General features: G+C 38.5%; 1 protein-coding gene across 2 annotated transcripts in view; it reads left to right on the forward strand.

The window, feature by feature from the left end:
* Nucleotides 1-14,886, forward strand: part of tbc1d22a (TBC1 domain family, member 22a) — a 121,516-nt gene extending 106,630 nt beyond the window's left edge. For both annotated transcript variants that reach the window (XM_069670990.1, XM_069670989.1), the window contains exon 14: nucleotides 10,508-14,886. In XM_069670990.1, coding sequence (XP_069527091.1) covers nucleotides 10,508-10,636 — 129 coding nt within the window. In that variant the 3' untranslated portion in view covers nucleotides 10,637-14,886. The remainder of the gene's footprint in view (nucleotides 1-10,507) is intronic.
* Nucleotides 14,887-23,297: the final 8,411 nt, after the last annotated feature.

The raw sequence follows: 23,297 nt of genomic DNA on the forward strand, positions 1-23,297 counted from the left end.
GCCAACTCAGCGACTCTCTTGCTAGAGACTTTTCTAACTTTTCAGACCCTTGCGGCGCCTTATTTTCAAAAAAGCGACTAGCGACAAATTTAGCGACTTTTTCAGACCAGTGAAATACATTATATCGTAATTAAATCCCATGTATGCTACTCAGAGTATTTGCACTCCACTGCTCCTCAGCCAACAGCTCCGAGTTGCTCTCTCCCCTTCTCCTCTTGTCCTGTGCATAGCAGCCCTGCACAGGCAGTCAGGGGCGGGCGGGGCTGGCCTGGGGCAGTGGGCAGCATTTGCTAACTACTACGCGTTATGCAAATGATCCCCCACACTCTTCTCCCAGTGTTCCCTGTCTCACTTCTGATGTCCTATAAATAAAATGGCCGAAAAATCATCTTTAAAAGAAAATATTAATATTTTTCTAAAGATTAGTGATGCTGTAATCCTATTTCATGACTCATGGAATGCCTCTTGACCAATCAGATTACTTCCTGTTGTATATTGAATAGCTAATCACACGTTATCACTTGGCAAAGCTCAGTAAAGCACACTGGAAAGCTGGCATGCAACCAGTTATGTTACATTAGAGATCACAGACAGTCAGATGACACACTAAAATGGAAAGAAAAGAAGCATGCAGGGATTTCACTGGGAGCACATTACTGGCATGATAGCATCATTCAATAACCGACTAAAGCATTATCAATTGACAAGGTTGAAATTTAAATTCAGCTGTCTTCACATAGACCACTCTTCCTTTTTACATTGAATTTGCCTTTCATAATGTCCATGTCTAATCAAATGTTTGATCCCGTTTCCTTATTGATTCTCTTTTTAAATGGTGAAGAATGAAATCGGAATCGGAAAGAGGCAGTTTTGAGTTTTAAAAGTCATTTTTAATGTTGGTGACATTTCTACAGGTATAGACATCGGAGCAGTAGCCAAAGTGTTATAATGCTGGTATTATGACTTTCAAAGGTCATTTTTACTGTGTGTTTTTTTTGTCCTGAGAACGGCAAGCGGCTAGCTGTAAAGTAAGCGAGCCTAGATTTTTTGGCGGTGAGCCATGCTTGAGTAAAAAACACACTGAAATAAAAAGCAAGAGGTACCTGCAGGCATGCAGTGTGGCCCAGGCATTACCACTGTATCAATCCGGTGAGCTTTTTACCAGCCGACATTTTTAAAAGACAACTTGGCTGTGCCATCCTATGTCAGCTTTTAACTCTACATGCTACAGTGCCCCACTCCTACATTAGCACCCACTGTTTACCAGAGTGCCCATTTTGGGTAATTATACGAACTACAGCAAGCTAATGGCCCTGACAGAGCAGTGCCTAGGCCCATTACACCTCAGGGTGCTGCACAACACCATTACCACCACCAGCAACCTGGAGTGTTTGTGCACGTAGGTAAAAGTCTCAGTGTGTGCAACCCCATCTCTGTAAGTGCGTTCATGTAGATGTGTTGTTGGTAGGAGTTCGAGGGTGGAATGATTTTTGTCAAAGAAACAACGGTTACTACACACGATTTTTAGTTACAAATGTGTGTCTGTTGGTATGTTTTTGTGCATCAATAGCTGTCAACTCACTGACATTGATTTCTCCAGGGTTTCCACAGTTTGCTGCAGTGAGCTGTAGTGGACACTTCGGAAAAGGTAGTAAGGCCCCTCATAGAACTGAAGGAACTCATTGTACTTACTTTACTAAGCACAATCTTAATATGCCAGTAAATAGACTATGTAGACCACAGGAAGAGTGGGCTTTAATTGCATGATTTATCTGTCCGTGTGTGTATGTATTCGTGCTTAATGGTAAATGGACTGTAAATGGACGATACTTGTCATGAACGGATAGCGCTTTTCTAGTCTGGCGACCAATCAAAGCTGCTTTTACACTACATGTCACATTTACCCATTCACACACACATTCATACACTGATGGCAGAGGCTGCTACCTAAAGTGCCCAACTATCAATCAGTCATCACATTCATACTTGTTGGGTATGCCACCGGGTGCAATTAGGGCTTGCCCAAGGACACTTCGACATGTAGACTGAGCTCAGAGAACTAGCTGGGGATTGAACCACCAACCTTCCGATTGAAAGACGAAGGACTGTACCACTGAGCCACAGCCCCCCCTTAATAGTATCTTAATTGATATTTCTCTCTTAATTTCATTTTAGGCCTCAACTCTCGAAAATAATAGCAATGTGAAACCTCCCTTGATACATAACATATACAAATTTAAGTCGATGCTCACTAATGTGCTATAAAACTTTCTGGTGAAGCATATTTTCAAATGCAATGTCATGTTGATCTGCCCTTCATTGCCTCAGGACATAAAAATATAAATCGGCAGCTGGCTCATTAACCAAGGTGAAAGATTTTTTATCAAACATCTCTGGCTTTTTAAACGTAAAGCAGAGATGAGTCTATTAAATCAGCTCACCCCAGTTGGATACAGGTGAAAACAATAAATTTATGCACAGTGGCCTTGGCTCTTGGTGTAACTGTTATGTTATCCCACCAGCTTTATGAACAAGGAGCCCTAGCACAGACTCTATTGACAGTCTTCTTTCCCCTCAGTATCAATAGCCATTAACCACTTTAAGCCTTGCCAAGCGTAGTAGATGGAGAGCTAATTGCCTTTTTTATGTAGTGTACTGTATTACGAAATGGTGGATCAATTGGTTGGTTAGCATTGTTGTATAAATGGATATCCATGCCTGAACAACCATAAACACTCACACAAACACAAGGTTCGCTACATAAACACCATATAAGCTAGAGCAGACACACACACATCTGTCTCTTTTTCTGACTGACATCTTTTGTTGATTGCTTCCCATAAAACAGTGTAACAAACATGCATACATCTACCATACACAAATCAACAAACTCTTTAGTTATATTTCTCTCTTTTTTTGAATTGGATTCACAGGCCTTTCACTTCCTCCCAAACATGTGCTATACATCCATTGAATTTCATGGATTACACTTATTCCTTTATTATTTTGTCATGCAAACTCACTCACTAGTTCCCACAGACACTTGTGGCCACTCAGCGCGTGAGTGTTGCCACCTGTGTGGAGTCGAGTGAGTGCAGCATTCCCCCCCGACAGTAAGATGTATGCAATTAAACCGTATTAAAGTCATTAGTCCAACAGAAATGATAGCCAGCAGATGGTTACCATGCAGAAATATGCTCTTAATGAAGCTCCTCAGTCACTATGGGTTCGTGCTTGTGTGGTGGAGCATGCATGAGTGCACTTGTGTGTATGCCATGTATGTGGGTTTTTTTGAGTGTGTTGCCTCGTGTGTAACACAGCTCTTGGTTTTACAGTTGATGATTCTTCTGTTGCATAGCAATCGCTGCCTTTGGTTTATTTATAAACATGATAGCACATGTGAATTTCCATTCTTCTCTATCACAGTGCTGTGCAGCCTACAACTGCCACAAGTTAGTCTAGTAGGAAGATAGCGTCTCCATGCACCCCATGGATATATTTTTTTACTTAGTTTTTTGGATTTCTGACAAAATTAATTGGCATGAGGAATTGATTGAGAGTGTTATTATCATGATTTGAACAGGTTTGGTGTATTAAAACTTGAAAAATATGAAAAAGTTAGATTAATTACACTCAAAATCTTACCCCATTTTATTGTTTTGACTAAAAGGAACAATGACAACTTGCTTGTTCTGTCTGTGTCTCTCTCTCTCTCTATCTCTCTCTCTATGTGTGTGTGTGTGTGAGTATTTATATATATATATACAGAGATGATGACAGGGATGATGATGACAGTGATGATGACAGTAGGGCTGCAACAATTAATGGATTAAATCGATTAAAATCGATGATTAAAATAGTTGGCAACAAATTTCATCATTGATTAGTTGGGTCTCTGTTATGATGCAGGGCATGCGCTGTGAAAACATCACTGGGGGAAGCCAGCCAATGCCGCGGCTTGTGTTGCTCACGTGATAAATTACAGGAAGTTAGATTAGTGTTGATTAGTACCCGTTTACACGGACAAACACACGATTACGGTTTCGTTCATTTAAAACAAATATAACGAACTGAAACTCTGTCTATTTTCTCTCCTCTCCGTTTTGTGATGGGCCCATAGACGGGCCACTGATATAGCGGAGTACAGTATACCCTGGTAGTAAAGCTGTTGATAACCTAACGGCACTGGTGAACTTAATTTAACGCTAACTCTTGATAAAGCTTCATTAAATGGCTTCATTAAACCGTCACAACATGGAGAGAAATGACGGAAAGTATTTCTGTACGTAACATTGTGTTGAAATTAACTTGTAATCGTGTGTTTAGTTGAAATTCGGACGGACAGACACTGGAGTGTAACATAACATTATGGAGTTTTTTAATATTTTATGCCATTAGTCAGAGACAGCTTGAAGTGAATATTTTATTTATTCACAACAGAAACATCAGCAATATCAGATTAAATATATTTTGGTTAGTTACATTTCCCTCAGTTCATGGCTGCAGCCCCAATGTCCTGTTTTATTGTAGTGGCCTTGTCTGTACTTTCCTTTTTCATGTGAAATTATTAAGTAAATCAAGAGTTACATAATTCATATATTAACATTGTACTGTACAAGAAAACAAGATATAATATTTTTTTTGTTTTGAATATAATGCTAATACAAAAATGTATCTTTTTTTTCTTTTTATCAGATTAATAATAGATTAAACGTAGAAATAATCGACAGATTAATCGATTATCAAAATAGTTGTTAGTTGCAGCCCTAGATGACAGTGATGACAGAGATGATGACAGAGATGACAGGGATGATAACAGTGATGATGACAGTGATGACGACATAGATGATGACAGTGATGATGACATAGATGACAGTGATGACGACAGAGATGATGACAGAAATGACAGATGTTGACACAACAAAATTAAGCTTTGCAGTTAGCCTGCCACAGAGCCGGCTAGTTGTGCAGTATAAGTTTCCATGGATACTGAGGAGGGATCATATAAGCTATAATGATGGAACTGAGCTGAACCTTAAATGAGCGAGACTTGTCACAATATACCCGGCTTTTCCTGAGCCCACCTCAATGCCATACCTATCTGATCTTCTGAGAGATTTTTTTTTTTTTTTTTCTGCACCTCAAAAATTACACTACACCAATTATGCAATTCTATTTTTTAGCACTGTCAATTTTATAGTGCGCTATTGACTTAAGCATGTCATCTGACGTCATCTGTTGATCTGTTTCCAGGGCAGGTTTTTGGTAGATGAAGTCACACACAAGGCTCCTTTTTGCTGTTCCTTCTTAATTAAAAAAATAAATAAAAACATAGTCATAAGTCTCATATAGGCTATAAATACTATATTATGTTGGTAAAAAATAAATAACAGGTTACGGACGCTATTTCTTTTGGTGCAGTCTTTCTCTTTCTATCTATCAATCTTTCCTCCCCCTAGCTCTCTCTCTGTCTCTCTGCATATCCAGTTGTTTTCGTTGTATGTTAATTAAGGTCCCATTTCTAACGTAAATAAGATTGTTTTCTGATAAGCCCAACCCCCGAAACCTGTGTAAACCCTGAAACTACCCCTGGATATGCCAAACAGACAGGTAAAATGAAGTGTTAGTAATGTATATATTTTATTTACGTTTATTAATTATTATTTACAGTTGAGCAGATGCCTCTTCATCCTTCTCTGTATATAATAAATCTGAATGACATTTATAAAGCAAACATATTCAAATTGTTAACGGCCTCAGCCCAGCTGCAGCAGACATGCACCCAGTGTGAACACCATGACCACGGCGACCCGGAGCCGTCCTGTGACACAGCCGTCATGTGCTTCTTGTGCGTGCTGTTTGAAGCAGGCCTTAAAGGGGCAAATTGTGCCGGGACATTTGTATTGTAAAACCAAAAGTGAGAGCTTGCAAGCCACAAGAAACCATAACACTGTCTTTGTGCTACAGGTTACTTTTTGTCAATTTTGTCACAATAACTAATGAGTCATCAGCAGCTCCTGCTCTCTGATGGCTGTGTTTGTCTCACACTCAAAGGAGGGTGGTAGCTAGCATTGGCAGAGACAGTAAACTCATCTCCCCATAAGCAGATTGTAAGCCAGACTTTTAAATCACTTGCATTACGGTTGTTGTTATAATTGATATTATAATATAGGCAACATGTTATATCCATCGTTATAAAGGTTTTACTTTAAAGCCACATCAACAACATCTCAACTATCTGGTTCAGTTAATAAATCTGTCCACTGATGTCAAGTGTTACAAAGTCAGTAATAATGTAAGAAGACTCGTTTTGATTCATGAGGCAGTGTTGCTATTCCAAAAGAAATTCTTCGTTTTCAAGCCTGGGGCAGTAAATTACAGTAAGGGAGGTTAAAGACGTCTAGCCCCAGGCATCTAGGACCTCCAGGGTGTTGCACAAAATACTAACTATACACAGACACTCTCACATAAATACATACAGATAGATACACATGAACCGAGAATTTAAGACCGACCAACCACAAAACACATGGTGGAAATAGTCACAGTTCAAAAATATGATGGTTTTTCTTTTTCTCTTTTACCTGCTCTCTCTTTGCTCTATTTAATCAATATATTTGTAATTGATAATCTGTGGTCAGCTTTATGTGCCAGATGTTCAGCAGGACATCTGGAGTCCGAATTTTGTTTAAATCTTTATTTTATTTGAGCATCTGATGGTTTTCACGCTCTCAAACATTAGAAACATAAATGCACAGCACATTAAACCATTCGTACTAACGTTCGGTCTTTAAGCTGTGAGCAACAATGTTGTGATTTTAAATGGGTGTATGTGAATGAGAGGCAGGGTGAGTGATGAAAGGGGAGAACTGATCCTGATGCTGTGTTGAATACAGATTACTGAAAGGCAGGCTGAATTCTGATTAGGCTTCCTTCTTTCTATCTTCCACTTTCTCCATCCCTGAGAGTGAAAATACTTCAGAGAGGTGCGTCTTCCTAAATCAAGGGGGATGTCATTAGGTCATCGTTTCAAAGTCAGGGTTCAGGTTTCTTCTAAATGTTGCATCAATTAGCTGCAAGTTTTCTTTTTTTTAACTGTAGAAATAGCAAGCAGATTTTTATGTTTGATATATGGAGCAGCATTTTGGAGGATATCTGATCATGAACTGAGAGTTCTGTTTTATGTTTGACAACACTGAAGGGGCCATAGGCTCATGCTAGTTATTCAGCAAACTAAACACTAGTTCTTTTAGTTAGTATGTATGTAGTGTCAAAACTTTTTCTTTTTTTTCAGGGTTCAGCAGGGTTCAATTTTGAGTTATCCAGTAGACAGAGGGAAAACAGTTTCAGCCCCATCTGTAAAGTCAGGCTAGGATGGCAGCTTTGAGTGTAATTAGTTGATGAAAAGTTGTACTTTTCCACCCTCACTTAGAATACAAATGCTTTTTGTTGAAGTCATCAGGGTCGTCTCACAGGCTCATTAAAAAAGTGCAAGGAAGGAAAAAATTAATGGAGCCAAACACCTTTAATTTAATACGTACAAGGGTAAAATAATACAAAGTTTTTTACTGTAGTGAATATACAGTGGGGCAAAAAAGTATTTAGTCAGCCACCAATTGTGCAAGTTCTCCCACTTAAAAAGATGAGAGATGCCTGTAATTTTCATCATAGGTACACTTCAACTATGAGAGACAGAATGGGGGGAAAGAATCCAGGAAATCACATTGTAGGATTTTTAATTAATTAATTGGTAAATTCCTCGGTAAAATAAGTATTTGGTCACCTACAAACAAGCAAGATTTCTGGCTCTCATAGACCTGTAACTTCTTCTTAAGAGGCTCCTCTGTCCTCCACTCGTTACCTGTATTAATGGCACCTGTTTGAACTCGTTATCAGTATAAAAGACACCTGTCCACAACCTCAAACAGTCACACTCCAAACTCCACTATGGCCAAGACCAAAGAGCTGTCAAAGGACACCAGAAACAAAATTGTAGACCTGCACCAGGCTGGGAAGACTGAATCTGCAATAGGTAAGCAGCTTGGTGTGAAGAAATCAACTGTGGGAGCAATTATTAGAAAATGGAAGACATACAAGACCACTGATAATCTCCCTCGATCTGGGGCTCCACGCAAGATCTCACCCCGTGGGGTCAAAATGATCACAAGAACGGTGTACAAAAATCCCAGAACCACACGGGGGGACCTAGTGAATGACCTGCAGAGAGCTGGGACCAAAGTAACAAAGGCTACCATCAGTAACACACTACGCCGCCAGGGACTCAAATCCTGCAGTGCCAGACGTGTCCCCCTGCTTAAGCCAGTACATGTCCAGGCCCGTCTGAAGTTTGAGAGCATTTGGATGATCCAGAAGAGGATTGGGAGAATGTCATATGGTCAGATGAAACCAAAATGGTAAAAACTCAACTCGTCGTGTTTGGAGGAGAAAGAATGCAGAGTTGCATCCAAAGAACACCATACCTACTGTGAAGCATGGGGGTGGAAACATCATGCTTTGGGGCTGTTTTTCTGCAAGGGGACCAGGACGACTGATCCGTGTAAAGGAAAGAATGAATGGGGCCATGTATCGTGAGATTTTGAGTGAAAACCTCCTTCCATCAGCAAGGGCATTGAAGATGAAACGTGGCTGGGTCTTTCAGCATGACAATGATCCCAAACACACCCCCCTGGCAATGAAGGAGTGGCTTCGTAAGAAGCATTTCAAGGTCCTGGAGTGGCCTAGCCAGTCTCCAGATCTCAACCCCATAGAAAATCTGTGGAGGGAGTTGAAAGTCCGTGTTGCCCAGCGACAGGCCCAAAACATCACTGCTCTAGAGGAGATCTGCATGGAGGAATGGGCCAAAATACCAGCAACAGTGTGTGAAAACCTTGTGAAGACTTACAGAAAACGTTTGACCTCTGTCATTGCCAACAAAGGGTATATAACAAAGTATTGAGATGAACTTTTGTTATTGACCAAATACTTATTTTCCACCATAATTTGCAAATAAATTCTTTAAAAATCAGACAATGTGATTTTCTGGATTTTTTTTTCTCATTTTGTCTCTCATAGTTGAGGTATACCTATGATGAAAATTACAGGCCTCTCTCATCTTTTTAAGTGGGAGAACTTGCACAATTGGTGGCTGACTAAATACTTTTTTGCCCCACTGTACCCACTTCAACTTTTATGTAGTTTGACTTTCATAGCAGTTGAGGAAAAACTCAAGTGCTCACAAATTTTTTACAATTATATTAAAAACGTGTTACTTTTTGAAACAGGTATTACCCTTTCAGATAGCAGCAACTGCTCTTGTAAGTCATGTCAATTTTACTTATACAGCGCCAAGATTTTTTTGTCTGAAGAGTTGTGGTTTCCGTTTGTAGTCCGAGGAGTTTTGATAAATAGCATTTATGTGGGCTTTGGTTGTATGCGGAAAAAACAGCCATCTGTCTTGACCTGTTGGGTAGAGGCAGAGGGCTAGAAAGAGATGCCCCTTTCACACACGCAACTCCTGAAAATTTCCAGACATTGTCTGACTGGGGTGCACGTGTCATGTGTCAAATGGCCAAATCTGTTCATCACTTTAAGCAGACTTTTTCCAGCCAGCCCTTGTAAAAAGAATGATTGAAGTCATGGTGAGCTGGTGCAACAGTCTAGCCTCAAAAAAGCAAATGTATGGACTACTTTTCTACATCTACTCGGGAGTTACATTAGGGTGGACACCAGAAGATCCAAAGTGATTTGTCTTTCGATGCGATTATCAACACCGTGATCAGTTGTCATGTTGTCACAGCGAGGATTTCAGCCTTGATGATGAAAGCCCCTGGGAAACAGATCACACTCACACACACACTCACAGATTCAGTTTGTCTCACTGCTAATCAGTCTTATTCCCCTTTGAGAGAGGGCATTAGTCAGCGGGACTGAACTTGCGCAAGTTTGTGTTGCTGTTGTTTTACTTACATAGAAATGTACAGAACAGGAATCAGGGTAAAGGTTCCCTGAATTGTGCTTGACATTTAATTCCTTCTTTCCTTTTTTCTGCACGAGACATCTTATCTTTTTTCTCTTCTCTCTTAGAGCTGTTTTTAAACCACTTTTACCAAGTTAATAACACATCTGTCCCAATCAAACACACATGAAGAGGCACAAAGCAGGTGTAAATGTGACTATCCCCTATACTAACATTACACTTGCACATACCAGACAGCAAATGTAGCTTGTAATGATATTTTGTGTGGTATTTGCTTTAGATTGTTGCATATATATTTTGGCCCTATCCTTTACATTGGAACAGCATGCAGTCGCTATCTGGATAAGATGTTTATTATCTGTTGCAGATGCATCATCTTATGTGAGTGTTTGTTTTTCTCCTTAACTGTTCAATGATCCCTGCTCTTGTATCACTGGAACTACTCTGTTGTTTGTAGTGTATCTTCTACTTGCAGTTTTGTATTTTGCCTTCTCCTTCAACAACTTTCTCTTCGTTTTTTTTCCCAAACAGGGACTAATGATCCTCCTGCAGAACCTTCCAACAATGCACTGGGGAAACGAGGAAGTGAGTGTTCTACTTGCTGAAGCCTACAGGTTGAAGTTTGCCTTCGCTGACGCACCCAACCACTACAAGAGATGATCAGCGTGGCTCTCTGCAGCTGCTCCCCTTCCTTTTACTTCTCCTTTCCTGCCCTGCAGTCATCCACTGAACTTGGAGGCCTCATTCCATACCTCGAAGGACCTCTCTTTTTCTTAACTTCCCTTTCCTTTATCGGCCATTTGGCCTTTCAGCTACTAAGAGATTTGAATCAACCAATGACTGAGGGGATGTGCGGTGTAGCATTCTAACATAATGATGTGGAGCCTTTTTTTAAATTATTTTTCTTTGATCACCTCTGAAATGTGCACTCCTTAGGTTCAGTACGGACTCCTTGTAACGTTGAAATCCACAAGTTTTTGTCAGACTCAGATCAAACTGACTCCTCAAAGTACAACCCCATGTTCGATCCAGGACCTTGAGCTGTTGCTCAGTGCCACCAGGGGTTCAGTTTTGAAGAATGTTCTTTTCTGCTAATTGTCGTTTCCAGTACCATGACAAAACATTTGTTTTTGTTCATTGAGGCAAAAATGCGTCACTTTTTTCGGTTTCAAAAGACAAAGAAAGATGGCAAAAGGGTACTGTGATAGATGGTTTACATATCAGAACCCTCTCGCCTGTTTTTCTTTCCTCTCCTGCTTTTCTTTTCTCTCCGGCTTCATACCAGAAGGAAACTAGGACTTTACAGAGAGATTGTCAGTCTGTGTTGGGAGACATGTCTCCCTCCTTCCACAAACCCCACACACCAACTCAAACAACCCCCTTTATTTTATCCTCCCACCCAAGTTGCAACATCACAGTGTTTAAGTGTAAGACAAACAGGGGTAAGAGGCTGCACTTCAGGAGAGTCACACTGACATAACAGAAGGCAGGAAGCCATTAGGAGTTCCATAGCTACTTATTACCCCTATCTAGCTTTTCCGTTGAACTGCTTTTATATGAAGTGTGATGTCTTTTCTAACGGAACCAATGACTACCTCAGAACACTCATTAACACACAAGTGAGAACTAAAAGTCTGCTCAGTAAGGCATACACAGGCAGATAAGGCATTAATAAAATATTTGCAGTTTATATCAGAAATTGAATCAACCTCATGAAAGATACATTTATTATTCACAGAATGGGAACTGTGTTTTTGAAGTCAAGATCTTAAGGAACAATTTTGCCTTGATTAAGATAATTTTCTCCCACCCCTTTTCTGTTGTTTGAGCCCTGTTTCCATGGGTGCACAAAAAGAACATTCAACAAAATGACATGCAGCGTTCCAGTATGTTGGGTAGGAGTTGTTCAAAAGAGCTTTTGACATTTATTTTTTAAACAATAGGGTTAATGAGTCCCTCATTTCATCAGTAAGACTTACATTGTCAGTTCATTTACTGCCATTAAACATAAAAAAGCAGCAGGTACATGAGTGTTTTTGCAGCCTCTATCTTAAAAGAAGTCCTGCATTGTAATATACCTATTACACATTCTTGATCCATATTGGTACTCTTATTTGAATTATGTGTGTTATTAAAACCATCTGCATCTATATTCATACCAGTTTATCCATTGTGGATCTTCCGAGATATACACGACTCTGTCATCATTGATTTTGTGCTGATACCTGTGTGCTGACATTCAACACACTTACAAAGCAAAGCTCTGTCTTTACTCAGCATCAGGACCCTTCAATCTTTTCTCCATATCCTTTATTATGTCATAATAAACTTAAATTTAAGGGTGTAGCTTTGTGCTCCATTTCCGTTTTTACCAACTGTGACAGACCCTTAACTGTACTTGTACATGAACACATGATGGAATAGAGCAAAATCATGGCTTAAAATGTGGTTACAATCAATTTTGTGTTTAGAAATAAGAAAATGCATTGTTTATGTTCCCCTAACTTAAAAAGGCTGGTCTGAACTACAATCCCATGGCAGAAACTTACAGGCTAAAGAGCAGTTATGAAACTAACTCCTTTATGTAAATATTTTTGCATTCAGCAATAAATAAATGAAACAGAAACAGCCTTCAGTTATGACCCCCTGTTTACAACCTGCCTTTGCAATTGTCCCATAACAGCACCTTTGTCTTATTCCTGACCTTGTTATATACATTGCTCTTTTCATATTGAGTACAAACCTAACCCAAAGACATCAGTTAATCAGACATTCATGACACAACACAAAGCTGCTAAGGTTTAGAGCCTCCTGTTGCAACCCAGCCAGAATCCATTATTGACACCCCAGTCCACGAAGATGGTGTGTGTAGGTGTGTGAAGGGGAGATGGAAGGAGAGAGGGATGGGGTTGTGTGTCTTTGGCTGTTCCAGCGCTTTTTCTAAGCTTTCAGTCTTTGATCAGGCATTGGGATTTTTATTGACGCAATCTGCACCAGTTTCATAGGCCCCCAATCTCCCAAGCTCTCTGACCAGGAAAAACTTAAATTAATTTGAAACTCTATATGCTTTTTTCCTCTCTCTCTCTCTCTCTCTCTCTCTCTCTTCATTTGAGATATATTCTTTCAATCAACATTTTAAAGAGTTGTCTTTCTATTTTTTAGTTATATTTTATTATGCTGTTCATGTGACAAACCTATTGAGTTGTGCCTGACTCTGGAAACATTTGAAAACATCTTAGTTATGTTTTTGACCTCAAATGAACTTGAAAGTTTTAGATTTCTCTAAGCAATAGTATGATGTTTGGAATTTAAAGACAGAAATAATCTATTTGTGCACATCAAGTTTTGGGGTGCGCTAGCTACCATCATGAGCTATTGATAAACTGTGGGCATTTAATAGATCTGACTTACAAATTGATAGTTTGCTAAACCCCTCTCCCCAATCGCGGTGTCAGTTTAAGGCTTAGCAACCATTACCAGGCGCAGCTGGCCTGTGAAGCTTGAATTTGCCCACATGTTGCAGCAGCGTGGACAGGGTCTCGTAATAGAAATAGTTGAAATCTTAAATATATGGATTGTGGTGGCCTTTCCAAAACAAAAACAAACAAGAGTAAAATATAGAGTAAGTTAAGCATTAACATTAGTTGCATTTCTTATGTTGTTTTGTCCAGCCAAGTTGTCTATGTAGTAACAGTAGTGACCTAGACTACATTAGTTAATGGTGGTACAGATAAAAAACAAAATCAAACATAATTTTGACAATTAGGACTTCCACGACCATTGCATTGAGATTGGAAAGCTTGACAGGCAACAATATAGCAGACATGGCAACAGTTACCAGGGGAGGGGGTTTGTGAACAGTCAATTATTGTCGAACTTATTATCCAAAGGCCTAGTTTTCCAGAATTTAAGTTGCCTTATTGCACACATTTATATTGATCTCTGGGGTGGGGGGTAGAGATGCCTAAGGCAACAAATAATGTTTGCGATTGACATCTTCTGTAATGTCTGTGAATGTTCGTGTGTGTGTGTGTCTGTGTGCCTGTGTCAGTTATGGGCAAACAGGGTAGGCTTGACTGCTTTCTCCCCCCTTTCTTATTATTAGAAAAGCTTCTTTATTTTTGCTGTGAAGTCTTTGCAGTAATCTCCCTTTAACAAGAACTGCATACTGCATACTTTGTGATGGCTTAACAAACATATACAAACACACATTCACATTCTACCAGTTTTAAGTTAGCCTTCCTGCAGCCCACTGTCACTCGACACCCAGACGTGTCCATGGTGATGAAGGCCAAGGTGATATCTGGCTGGAGCCCTTTTTCTATCATCTCTCACACAAACACAGACAAACTTCAGGAGGCTATCCTTATGTAACTTATTTCAGCAGCTTTGATTTATTTTTATTTTTTTTCTCACTCTACTTCTCCAGACACAAAAGGTTTTATGAAAAAATCATCCCCCATGTTTTTGCCTGTTGAGTACTCAAAAAAATCTAATAATACTAGAGTGTGTGGGTGACAGGAGTTGTGGCTCTTGAATTTAAAAATGTGTACAGAGAAGATTTTGAAACGAAAATGTGTAAATATAAAGTGTAAATAAATCCTATATATGACAAAATTACTTTGAGTGAGGCGTCAAGTGTGTGTTTTCTCAGAGTGTGCGCACACTATTTAGGGCTGTTTGTGGTTGTATATGTGTGTTTGTGAGTACATATAAGACATGGATAAAAAAATATGGAGGGTATTATCAGAAAGAAGTTCACTGCATTTTTAAATGTTGTCCAATTGCAGTCAATCAAAAGGGTTGATATTTTTTCGATCATCAGGTCCTAAGTGCCTCTCTGTCTTATAACTGCAACAATTTGTTGCTTCAGTGTTTTGATCTGTCCCCCAGTGAGCGTATATCATTAAATTCTTCACTATGATAAAAATGCAGATGCATTAAATAAAACATGAATCACTGCTGCTTTTTGTATGTGTGTAATTGCATAGCTTTTGCCCATGAAACAACTCAATTTCACTCAATCTTCTAAGTGATAACAACAAGGTGTTAACTTAGCTCTCTGCTACTGTTGGTCAAGATGGCACATGATCCATGTCTTCATCAGGTCATATTAAACCCTAGCCCCATTATTTTTCTAAATAACTCTCAGCTGAGGGTGTAACTCAGCTGCTCACTCTCTTATCCTTTGGCTCTGATGGCTCCCTGATCTCTGGACAGAGGTCCTCTCTAACAGTGTGACCTCCAGAAGGCAGGCGTGTTCTCTTCACAGCAGCATCACAAAGGCCTGCTTGAAAGTAAGCTTAAACTTGAAAGTTATTTGTAGCAAGCAGCTATAATACAAAAGCCCTGTTAAGTCTGGAATTAACATGCTGCCTGAGTGGTCAGTACACAAGTGGACAGCTCTGAATATGGCAGCTTTACCTGGCATAAGAATGTATATCCACATGCATATCTGGTGCCCACTTGCAAATAGATCTGACTTCCCCATTTGATATGCAATTAAACGTTTAAAAATTGCATTTCAAAGCAATTCTATACATTAATTATTTTCTAAACAATCAGTTGATAAAAAATAAAAAATGAACTGATGCAAATTTGCAGCAAAAACGAAACACGCCTGTAACTTCAACTATCTGCATTAACTATAACCAACTGCTGGTGGGTCACATCTTTTGCAAGCATCCAGAGCTATCTCACGCTCTTCCCTTGTCCCTGTCTGGGATCATCCTGAGGCTTATTTAAAATGAAGTGCACAATGCCTTACTGAATCAATATAGGATTTGACATGTCCGTACACTACCAGTGGAGATGTATGACATCAGGCAAGAGTGAAAGGCATGCTGTCTGTCACTCAGGGTCATCGAGGCGATCTTTCATTAGGCCACATTCATGTACACTGGTGACAGAATGTGGTCATATGCAGCCCAGACCACATCCAAATCAAGTCAAGTCAAATGAAGTCAAAGCGGTTGGATGTCAATGCCTGCTCAGTTGTAGCTATATATTTACAACTGTACTGATCATAGACTGTATAAAAGATGGACGACGTGACAGTTCCCTAAAAGTGAAGTCAAAACATCTACAACGCCCACTGCTGAATGGCTGCAGTATAGATCATTAAGCCCACCTCCTCCATGTTAACAGGTGGGACATGGATCACACTATAAAAAATAAAAAAAATTTAAAACATGGTTTCTGTTTATTTTTATTTATTTATTTTTATTATTTATTTATTTATTTATTTTTCTGAAAAGTTTATTTTCAATTAGTTATTTGATGCTATAGAAGGGACTCTAACGCCATGATTGACAAATGCAGCTCCTGCAGCCGATCTGTTCCGGATTAGCCGAGCAGAGGAGGAACGACGAGAGGAAATGTAACTAAAACAATAACTACAGTTTATTACATTTTTATATCCATAAATATCTGCTTCAGGCTAACACAAGAGGCTGCTCTGCTGTTAAATGCGCCAACATGAGGGATGTTATAAGTTAAAAGTGTGTCTTGGTTAGCAGAAGGGGCGTTATGTCAACACCACAGCTCCACCAGCCAATCTCTACTGCCCAGACTCTGGCTCCAAATGCTTCTGAGGGTGTTTTGGCTTCACTTGTGTACAATGAGAGGAGATGCACACTGGTAACATTTACCCTAATTGGGCACAACACAGAGTAATTATGTATAGGGCATAGAATACATTGTCAAGGTACATTTTTGGATTTTGGATTATTCACTTAACTTTATTGTTATGTGTATTAATTTAAAGATCATATGTAAGACAAACTGCTAGTTTGATATTGATTATGCCTCTGACAGACACTGGGTAATAAATGTCAACTAACTACACTTTTTTTTTTAAACTCAAACTATTGCACTACTGTATACCTTTGTTTTAGCAGGAACATAGTTTTGAGTTCTGCCAATTGTCTACCCCTTTTTACAATTCAAGCACATACACACACCTGCATATGGTGCATTTAGTTACTTTAATTTAGTTGTTAAGTGTTTTCCAACATTAGCTCTTATGACTATCAATAAATTGGTTCAATAAATAAATCTTTTCCTTCAGATTTGAATCTGGTGCGCTGAGGTCAACTCCATGCAAATTATGTTCCATTATTTTATTTCATTTTTTATTCATTCGGATAATTTTAGCTGCGATATAATTGCCCCATAAAAAATGTTGCCTTATGATATTTCGGAAGCGCTTTATATTAAGGTCATTGTAATAAGTGTTAATTAACAGTTAATAAGTCCTTATAAGATGCTTATTAACATTAAATATACATTAATAATGTAATATTAAAATATGTGTTAATAATAGTATTATTATCATGTTTTTATAAGATTATGAGACATTTATAAGCACTCATAAGATACTTGTAAACAATTTATAGGCAGCTTATGAGCGTTTATAAAAGCCTTATAAGTTTATTATAATTGTTTATAATAGCATTACAAACCTATTTATTGAGTCTTACTCGTTTACCTATTATGCCTTTGTTAAGCCTTTACTAAGCTTTACAGTTGCTTTATTTTGATTAATACATACTTTACTATACAGTAATTAGCAATTATTATGCACTTATTAACAGTTAATAATGCTTATTTGCAGCTACTGGATCTAAAGCGAGAACAGTGCCTTATTGAGGTTAATAAATCCTTTATTATGCACTTATTAACAGTTAATTAACATTAATTATGCTTATTTGCAGCTACTGGATCTAAAGCGAGACCAGTGACTTATTGAGGTTAATAAATCCTCTATTATGCACTTATTAACAGTTAATTATGCTTTTTGCAGCTACTGGATCTAAAGCGAGAACAGTGACTTATTGAGGTTAATAAATCCTCTATTATGCACTTATTAAAAGTTAATTATGCTTTTTTGCAGCTACTGGATCTAAAGCGAGAACAGTGACTTATCGAGGTTAATTAATCCTTATTATGCACTTAACAGTTAAATGCTTTTTGCAGCTCCCATTTGTAATAAGCACTACATGGGGGTCATAGGTTGATAACATGTAAATAAATTATTACATCAAAATAAAATTTAAAAAACAGTTTCAGACAGCTCCTCTGAATTTTTAAATTTTTCAACAAAGTATTTCACTTGTACATTATAAAACTCTTCTTAAAAAGGTAATATCAAACATGACTAATTCCGTCACCAAAACAGTGGAATTGTTACATAGAAATTGAATTAAACACTTTAAATATGCATCGTGTGATACATTCGGCCACCAAGTGAATTATCTAAAACAAACTAAAACAGGCCGTGCACTAGTTACATCAACAAAAAAGTGCAATTGTTACATAAAAAACGGAGGTATATTTTAACAGAAAAAAATTTTGTATTGCACATAGATACGTTTTCCCCTTCTAAGGGCACTTCAGAAACTCCCCCTTCCCTACAGGCAACAGTTTACCTGCTTTCTTAAGGGCCTGAATATTGGCATATGCCCGGTGCCCCGTTTAGTTACATTGTATCTCATTTCGCGGCTACCGGCCGGTGCTCCCTCCCTGAATACTGGATTGATTTCAATAATCGTTGTCTCCACTAGTCACTTACACACAAACACATGGGAAAAAAGGGTCTAGATTGAAAAATCCCGGAGTTATCCTTTAACTATGTAACGCTATGTAACTATCTCACAGCATTCAGCAGTCCTAGCCTTAAATAGCTGCAACTATGACCACCAGCTCCACTGGTGAAAGCAGCAACTGTTTATTTCTTTTTAATTTTTATGTTAAAAAAACAAGTAAGCTGTGATGCTGTTGCTGCTAAGCTTACATAGCATCTTAGGTAAATCAAAGGAGGTAAGCAAAGACACATGGCTACGTAAGGGGTCTGCTAAGCAAGTAGGAGGGGAAAAAACACAGCACAGACAGAGAGGACAGGGAGTGTCTGGGGCTCCAGCATAAGAGAACTTCCAGAGGAATCTGCATTTGAGTAATTAAAAAGACTGGGCCTCCCATTCAGATGATATTGGTTGTTGCTGTGTAGTACCCATTATCTATTACTTCCAAATAATGTCTTTGAGTTTGATAACATCACTAGTGTTTTGACAGGTTTGGCTGAACCTCCGATGTGGTTTGGCCACACTTCGGAGGTTCAGCCAAACCAGTCAAAACACTAAGGAAGTAATAGGATATGATAACATTATTCATATCCATATTAAGTTCAGTTCAGTAAACCTAAAATAGCCAGTAACAGTCAATTCTTTATATTGTGAACATGAATTACCTCTTGAAACACAGCTCCTTGTGTCAGTTTTTCTTCCTTTCTCCCTTGTTTGTTTCTTTCCCTTTTTCTTCTTCTTAATGCTCTTTTTTGACTTTCTTGACCTCTTCCTTTTCTTGCCATTATCTGAGGATGAGGAACTTGAGGAGTATGAGGAGGAGTCAGTAGAACACGAGTTACTTGAATCAGGGGACCCAGACAAATCAGAAGCTGACGCGACAGAGGCCTCAGGTGATGGCTTATCATGACTTCCGTTGGTGTTTCTTGATACTGTATCGGGACAACACAATGAAACATGGAGCACAATACACAGTTAGAAGACAGGTTACAATAAGCCTTCAGGCAGTTTTGAAATGGAGTATGCAAAAGGGTTTGCAGTTAATGGTTGGAAAGATGTAACCGATGTTAAAGACACAAAGTGTACACATCTATGTCACAAAGTATAATAACATCATACTATGTGTATTGGGAAAAAAACAGTAATGATTGACTTACAGCTGCTTTCTTAAGAAATCTCTCTCCTTGGTTAGCTCTTTGATCATGTCTTCCTGATATGTTACTTTCTGTTTGGACAGCTCCAACTCATGTTTGTGCTTTTGGAGACTGATTGAGGCAGTGGGGGTCCATTTGAGCAGCACCTGGGGTTGGCACAGACAAAACTATCCAGGATTAATATTAATCTGTATCATGCTCTCAAGGGGTACAGAAATTAAACAATTGTTGAAATAAGATGAACAAGCAGGAAAAATACAGGGACACTGCCAGTGGTGAAGGAGTTAATCAGATTGTTTACTTAAGTAATAATACAGTAACACCACAGTGTAAACAAACAACTCTGTTAGAAGTCCTGTATTCAAAGTGTTTCTTCAGTAAAATCTATCTAATGTTCTAGCATCAAAATATACAGTACTTAAAGTAAAAATTAAGTAAAAGGTATCATATTGCAGAGTGGCCCATTTTAGAATAATATATATTATATTACTTAATTATTAATGCATATAGAGTATATTATTTTATTTTAATGTTAAAGTTGGTAAATATGGGGCTTTTTTTTTACTATACACACTGCAGGGCAGCAGTCAGGTCTTTTCTTCATCTATTGTAATGCATCCTCATGTATTAGTTTGCATCTGTTCATTTTTTGGAATATTAATCTGAATCTGCAATTTAACTAGAAACTTTAGTCATCCAAAAAATTTAAGTAGAGTAAGTAAAAAGTACAACAGTTTCATCTGAGATGTAGTGGATTTAAAGTAAGAAGAAGCAGAAAATGGAAATACTACTGTACAATTTTGAGGTAACTTTTTCCTTTTAATTTTTCTTAAGCAGTCTACAGTAGTTGAGTAAATGTAGCTACTTGGTTACTTTTTTCACCACTGGGCACAGCACTATTAATAATTAACTAACTTTGCATAGCTAGTAGTTCTGCATCCTAGAGCGAGCACATGTGGTTGCTAATTAAAGTCCGTTAGCAAAGAGCTAGCTGGCAACCAACATTAACTTAGGGCATTTCATTCTAAACTTACCATGAGAGTCATCCTCCGTCTCACAACCCTTCTTTTTGGAAACTTTTTTTTTTCCAGGACCTGACCGGGTTTGAATTCGACTCATGGTCCCAGGCAGCGGTGTGGAAATATCTTCCTCTTCCATTTTGCTCGTAATATGCGTGATACCAGTCAAGTTAGCAGGCGCATGCATAAACGGAACGTACGGTTTTACCATTGCCTTCAAAATAAAAGCTCTTAAATGAAGCGTCTGATACGCAGTTCAACAACACCATTAAAACTAACAAAAAACATATATCACACAGGAATATACTTCTAGGGGATCTAATCTTACCATGTTAAGTAAACATCAAATAAACATTGGGGCTATTAGTCACAAACATCACAGTGACATGCCTTCTTTGCGACAGTAGATGGCCAATATCTAACAGGAAATACGGGACGGGATATGTTTGTCCACAAGGCGTAAGAACAGGAGGAAGAATCACACCGGAGCAGCACGTGGTGATAGTGCTTTTTTAAGCTGGATGCCAACTGACAAAATCAAAAAAGAAGAAAAACAAGTGACTTTAGGAGGATGGCACTGCAAAAAAACCACTTTAAACTGATTTTTGAAGGTAGTTCGTCAAGAACAACCTTAAAGCTAATAAAATTCCTTCAGAAAAAAAAACTTCTCATGAAAAAAATGAAATGCCGCATCTGTCACCAGAGGATGAAGCTACAAAAAAAGAGGGGCAAAGACTGCTACAGCTGGTAATAATTGCAATGTAACGTTATTATATTTCTTCCTTGGCCAGATGTTAATTACATATTTATTCAGTTTTGGAAATATAGGCCATGTTCTTGCCTACAAAATGTACTGTAGTCTACAAGTAAAGGTAATGGTGATGCACTATAATGGTATTTTGTAAACTGCATCAGTAACCTGTTTTAATCACATATTTAGTTTTCTTGAGGATTTGCCAGCGAGCAGTGCACCGAGGAACCAAGACTGTGAAATCAATTAGGGACAGGTCTCTTTTCCAAAAGTCCAGACTGTCGCTCTTTCAGTGGATGCAGTTCATTTATCGGTAATACGTTTAGAGTGCTTAATAATTTATTATTTTAATTTTTTAAAGAAATTAATGTAAATTCAGAATTTGTTATGTGTTGTATAGATTTGCACAGGGCCTACGTCTCAGGCAGGTTGATATGATGGCAGACAATATTGCTGCAAGTACCGCTACCCTCTCCAAGATGGCGAAAAAAATGCGGAAGGTCTGTAGAAGGGCTGTTGATCGAATGAGAAGAGAAAGAGGGCAGCTCATTGGTGGACAACGGCAATTTGTCGTAAATGATGAGAGTCTTTTCCGCCATAAGAGAAACGTGTGTAGAATTGCCATATAGAGCTAGCTGTAAATATTTTGTGATTCTGTAAGTGATTGGTTGAAGTTAAAACACCATCTCAATTAGTGGGTTAGACAGATTCCTCATTAAAAGATCAATCAAGAACCTATAAGTCAGAAAAACTTTTGGTTACTTGTCCAAGAAAGCTTATAGACCATTATCCCCTCCCTTTCTTTCTTTCTTTGGTTGGTTCAATAACAAAACTACTGCAATGACTACTTTCAGATACCTTTGTCTTTAGGTACTTGAAGTATATGCCACTTATATTGAATATTGTATTAGTCTTAATGCAGGTTAAGACATTATTTTCTTATTTTTTCTTGTCCCATACATATGAACAAGAAAACCAACCACTTTGTTATTTTTATTGTTAGTGCTATTGCAGCGAAACCGATTGCCTCTCGGGGACAAATAAAGGACTTGAACTAAGATAATAATTCTAGCAATTAATAAATAATGCATTACAGCTACCATTGACATTTATATAATTTTAGTTATTTGCTTCAATTATTTGGTAGATTATCACAGTGATAATGCTATTAGAAAATATTCTAGAAAGTGGAAATACTTACAAAAATCATTTGTCTTCAATTTAATTTTGTTCAACAACATATTTGCCTGGAAGTTGTTCACTACACTACATAAGCAGTTTTTTGTTGTTTTTTGCTTTATTGGTTTGCATCATCATCACAACAGTACGGGAGAGGAAGAATGGGTAGCACTTGGAAAAGAAGAAAATGGGTGTTTGGCATGCTCGGTGTGCAGCGGCAGAGGAGCAAGCAATCAAAGCCAGTACTTCGCCTTGTAGAAAGAAGAGGCCGACAAGACCTTGTCCCCCTGATAGCACACCATGTCAGGATAGGATCATCTATCATTAGCGATGAGTGGCGTCCTTATCGTGCCCTACCTGCACTTGGCTACAATCACATGACTGTGAATCATTCAAGGTGGTATGTAGATCACCAAACAGGTGCCCACACACAGCACATAGAACGAGCCTGGCGAAGCATTAAGGAGCAAGTTTGGAGACAAAGAGGCAATCAAACCGAACGCTTATTGTCTGACCATCTTTGTCTTGTCGAGTGGACTGAATGGCTGGGCAAGAAGCACAAAGATGGACCTCTTGGTAGGCTACTACATCATGTAGCTAAGAGGTACAGAGTAGGCTAAAATGAAAGCAAGAAAG

Source organism: Semicossyphus pulcher, unplaced genomic scaffold, assembly GCF_022749685.1.
Source record: "Semicossyphus pulcher isolate SPU_LCO1_2020_fin unplaced genomic scaffold, fSemPul1.0.p SCAF_20, whole genome shotgun sequence".
NCBI classification, from domain to species: Eukaryota; Metazoa; Chordata; class Actinopteri; order Labriformes; family Labridae; genus Semicossyphus; species Semicossyphus pulcher.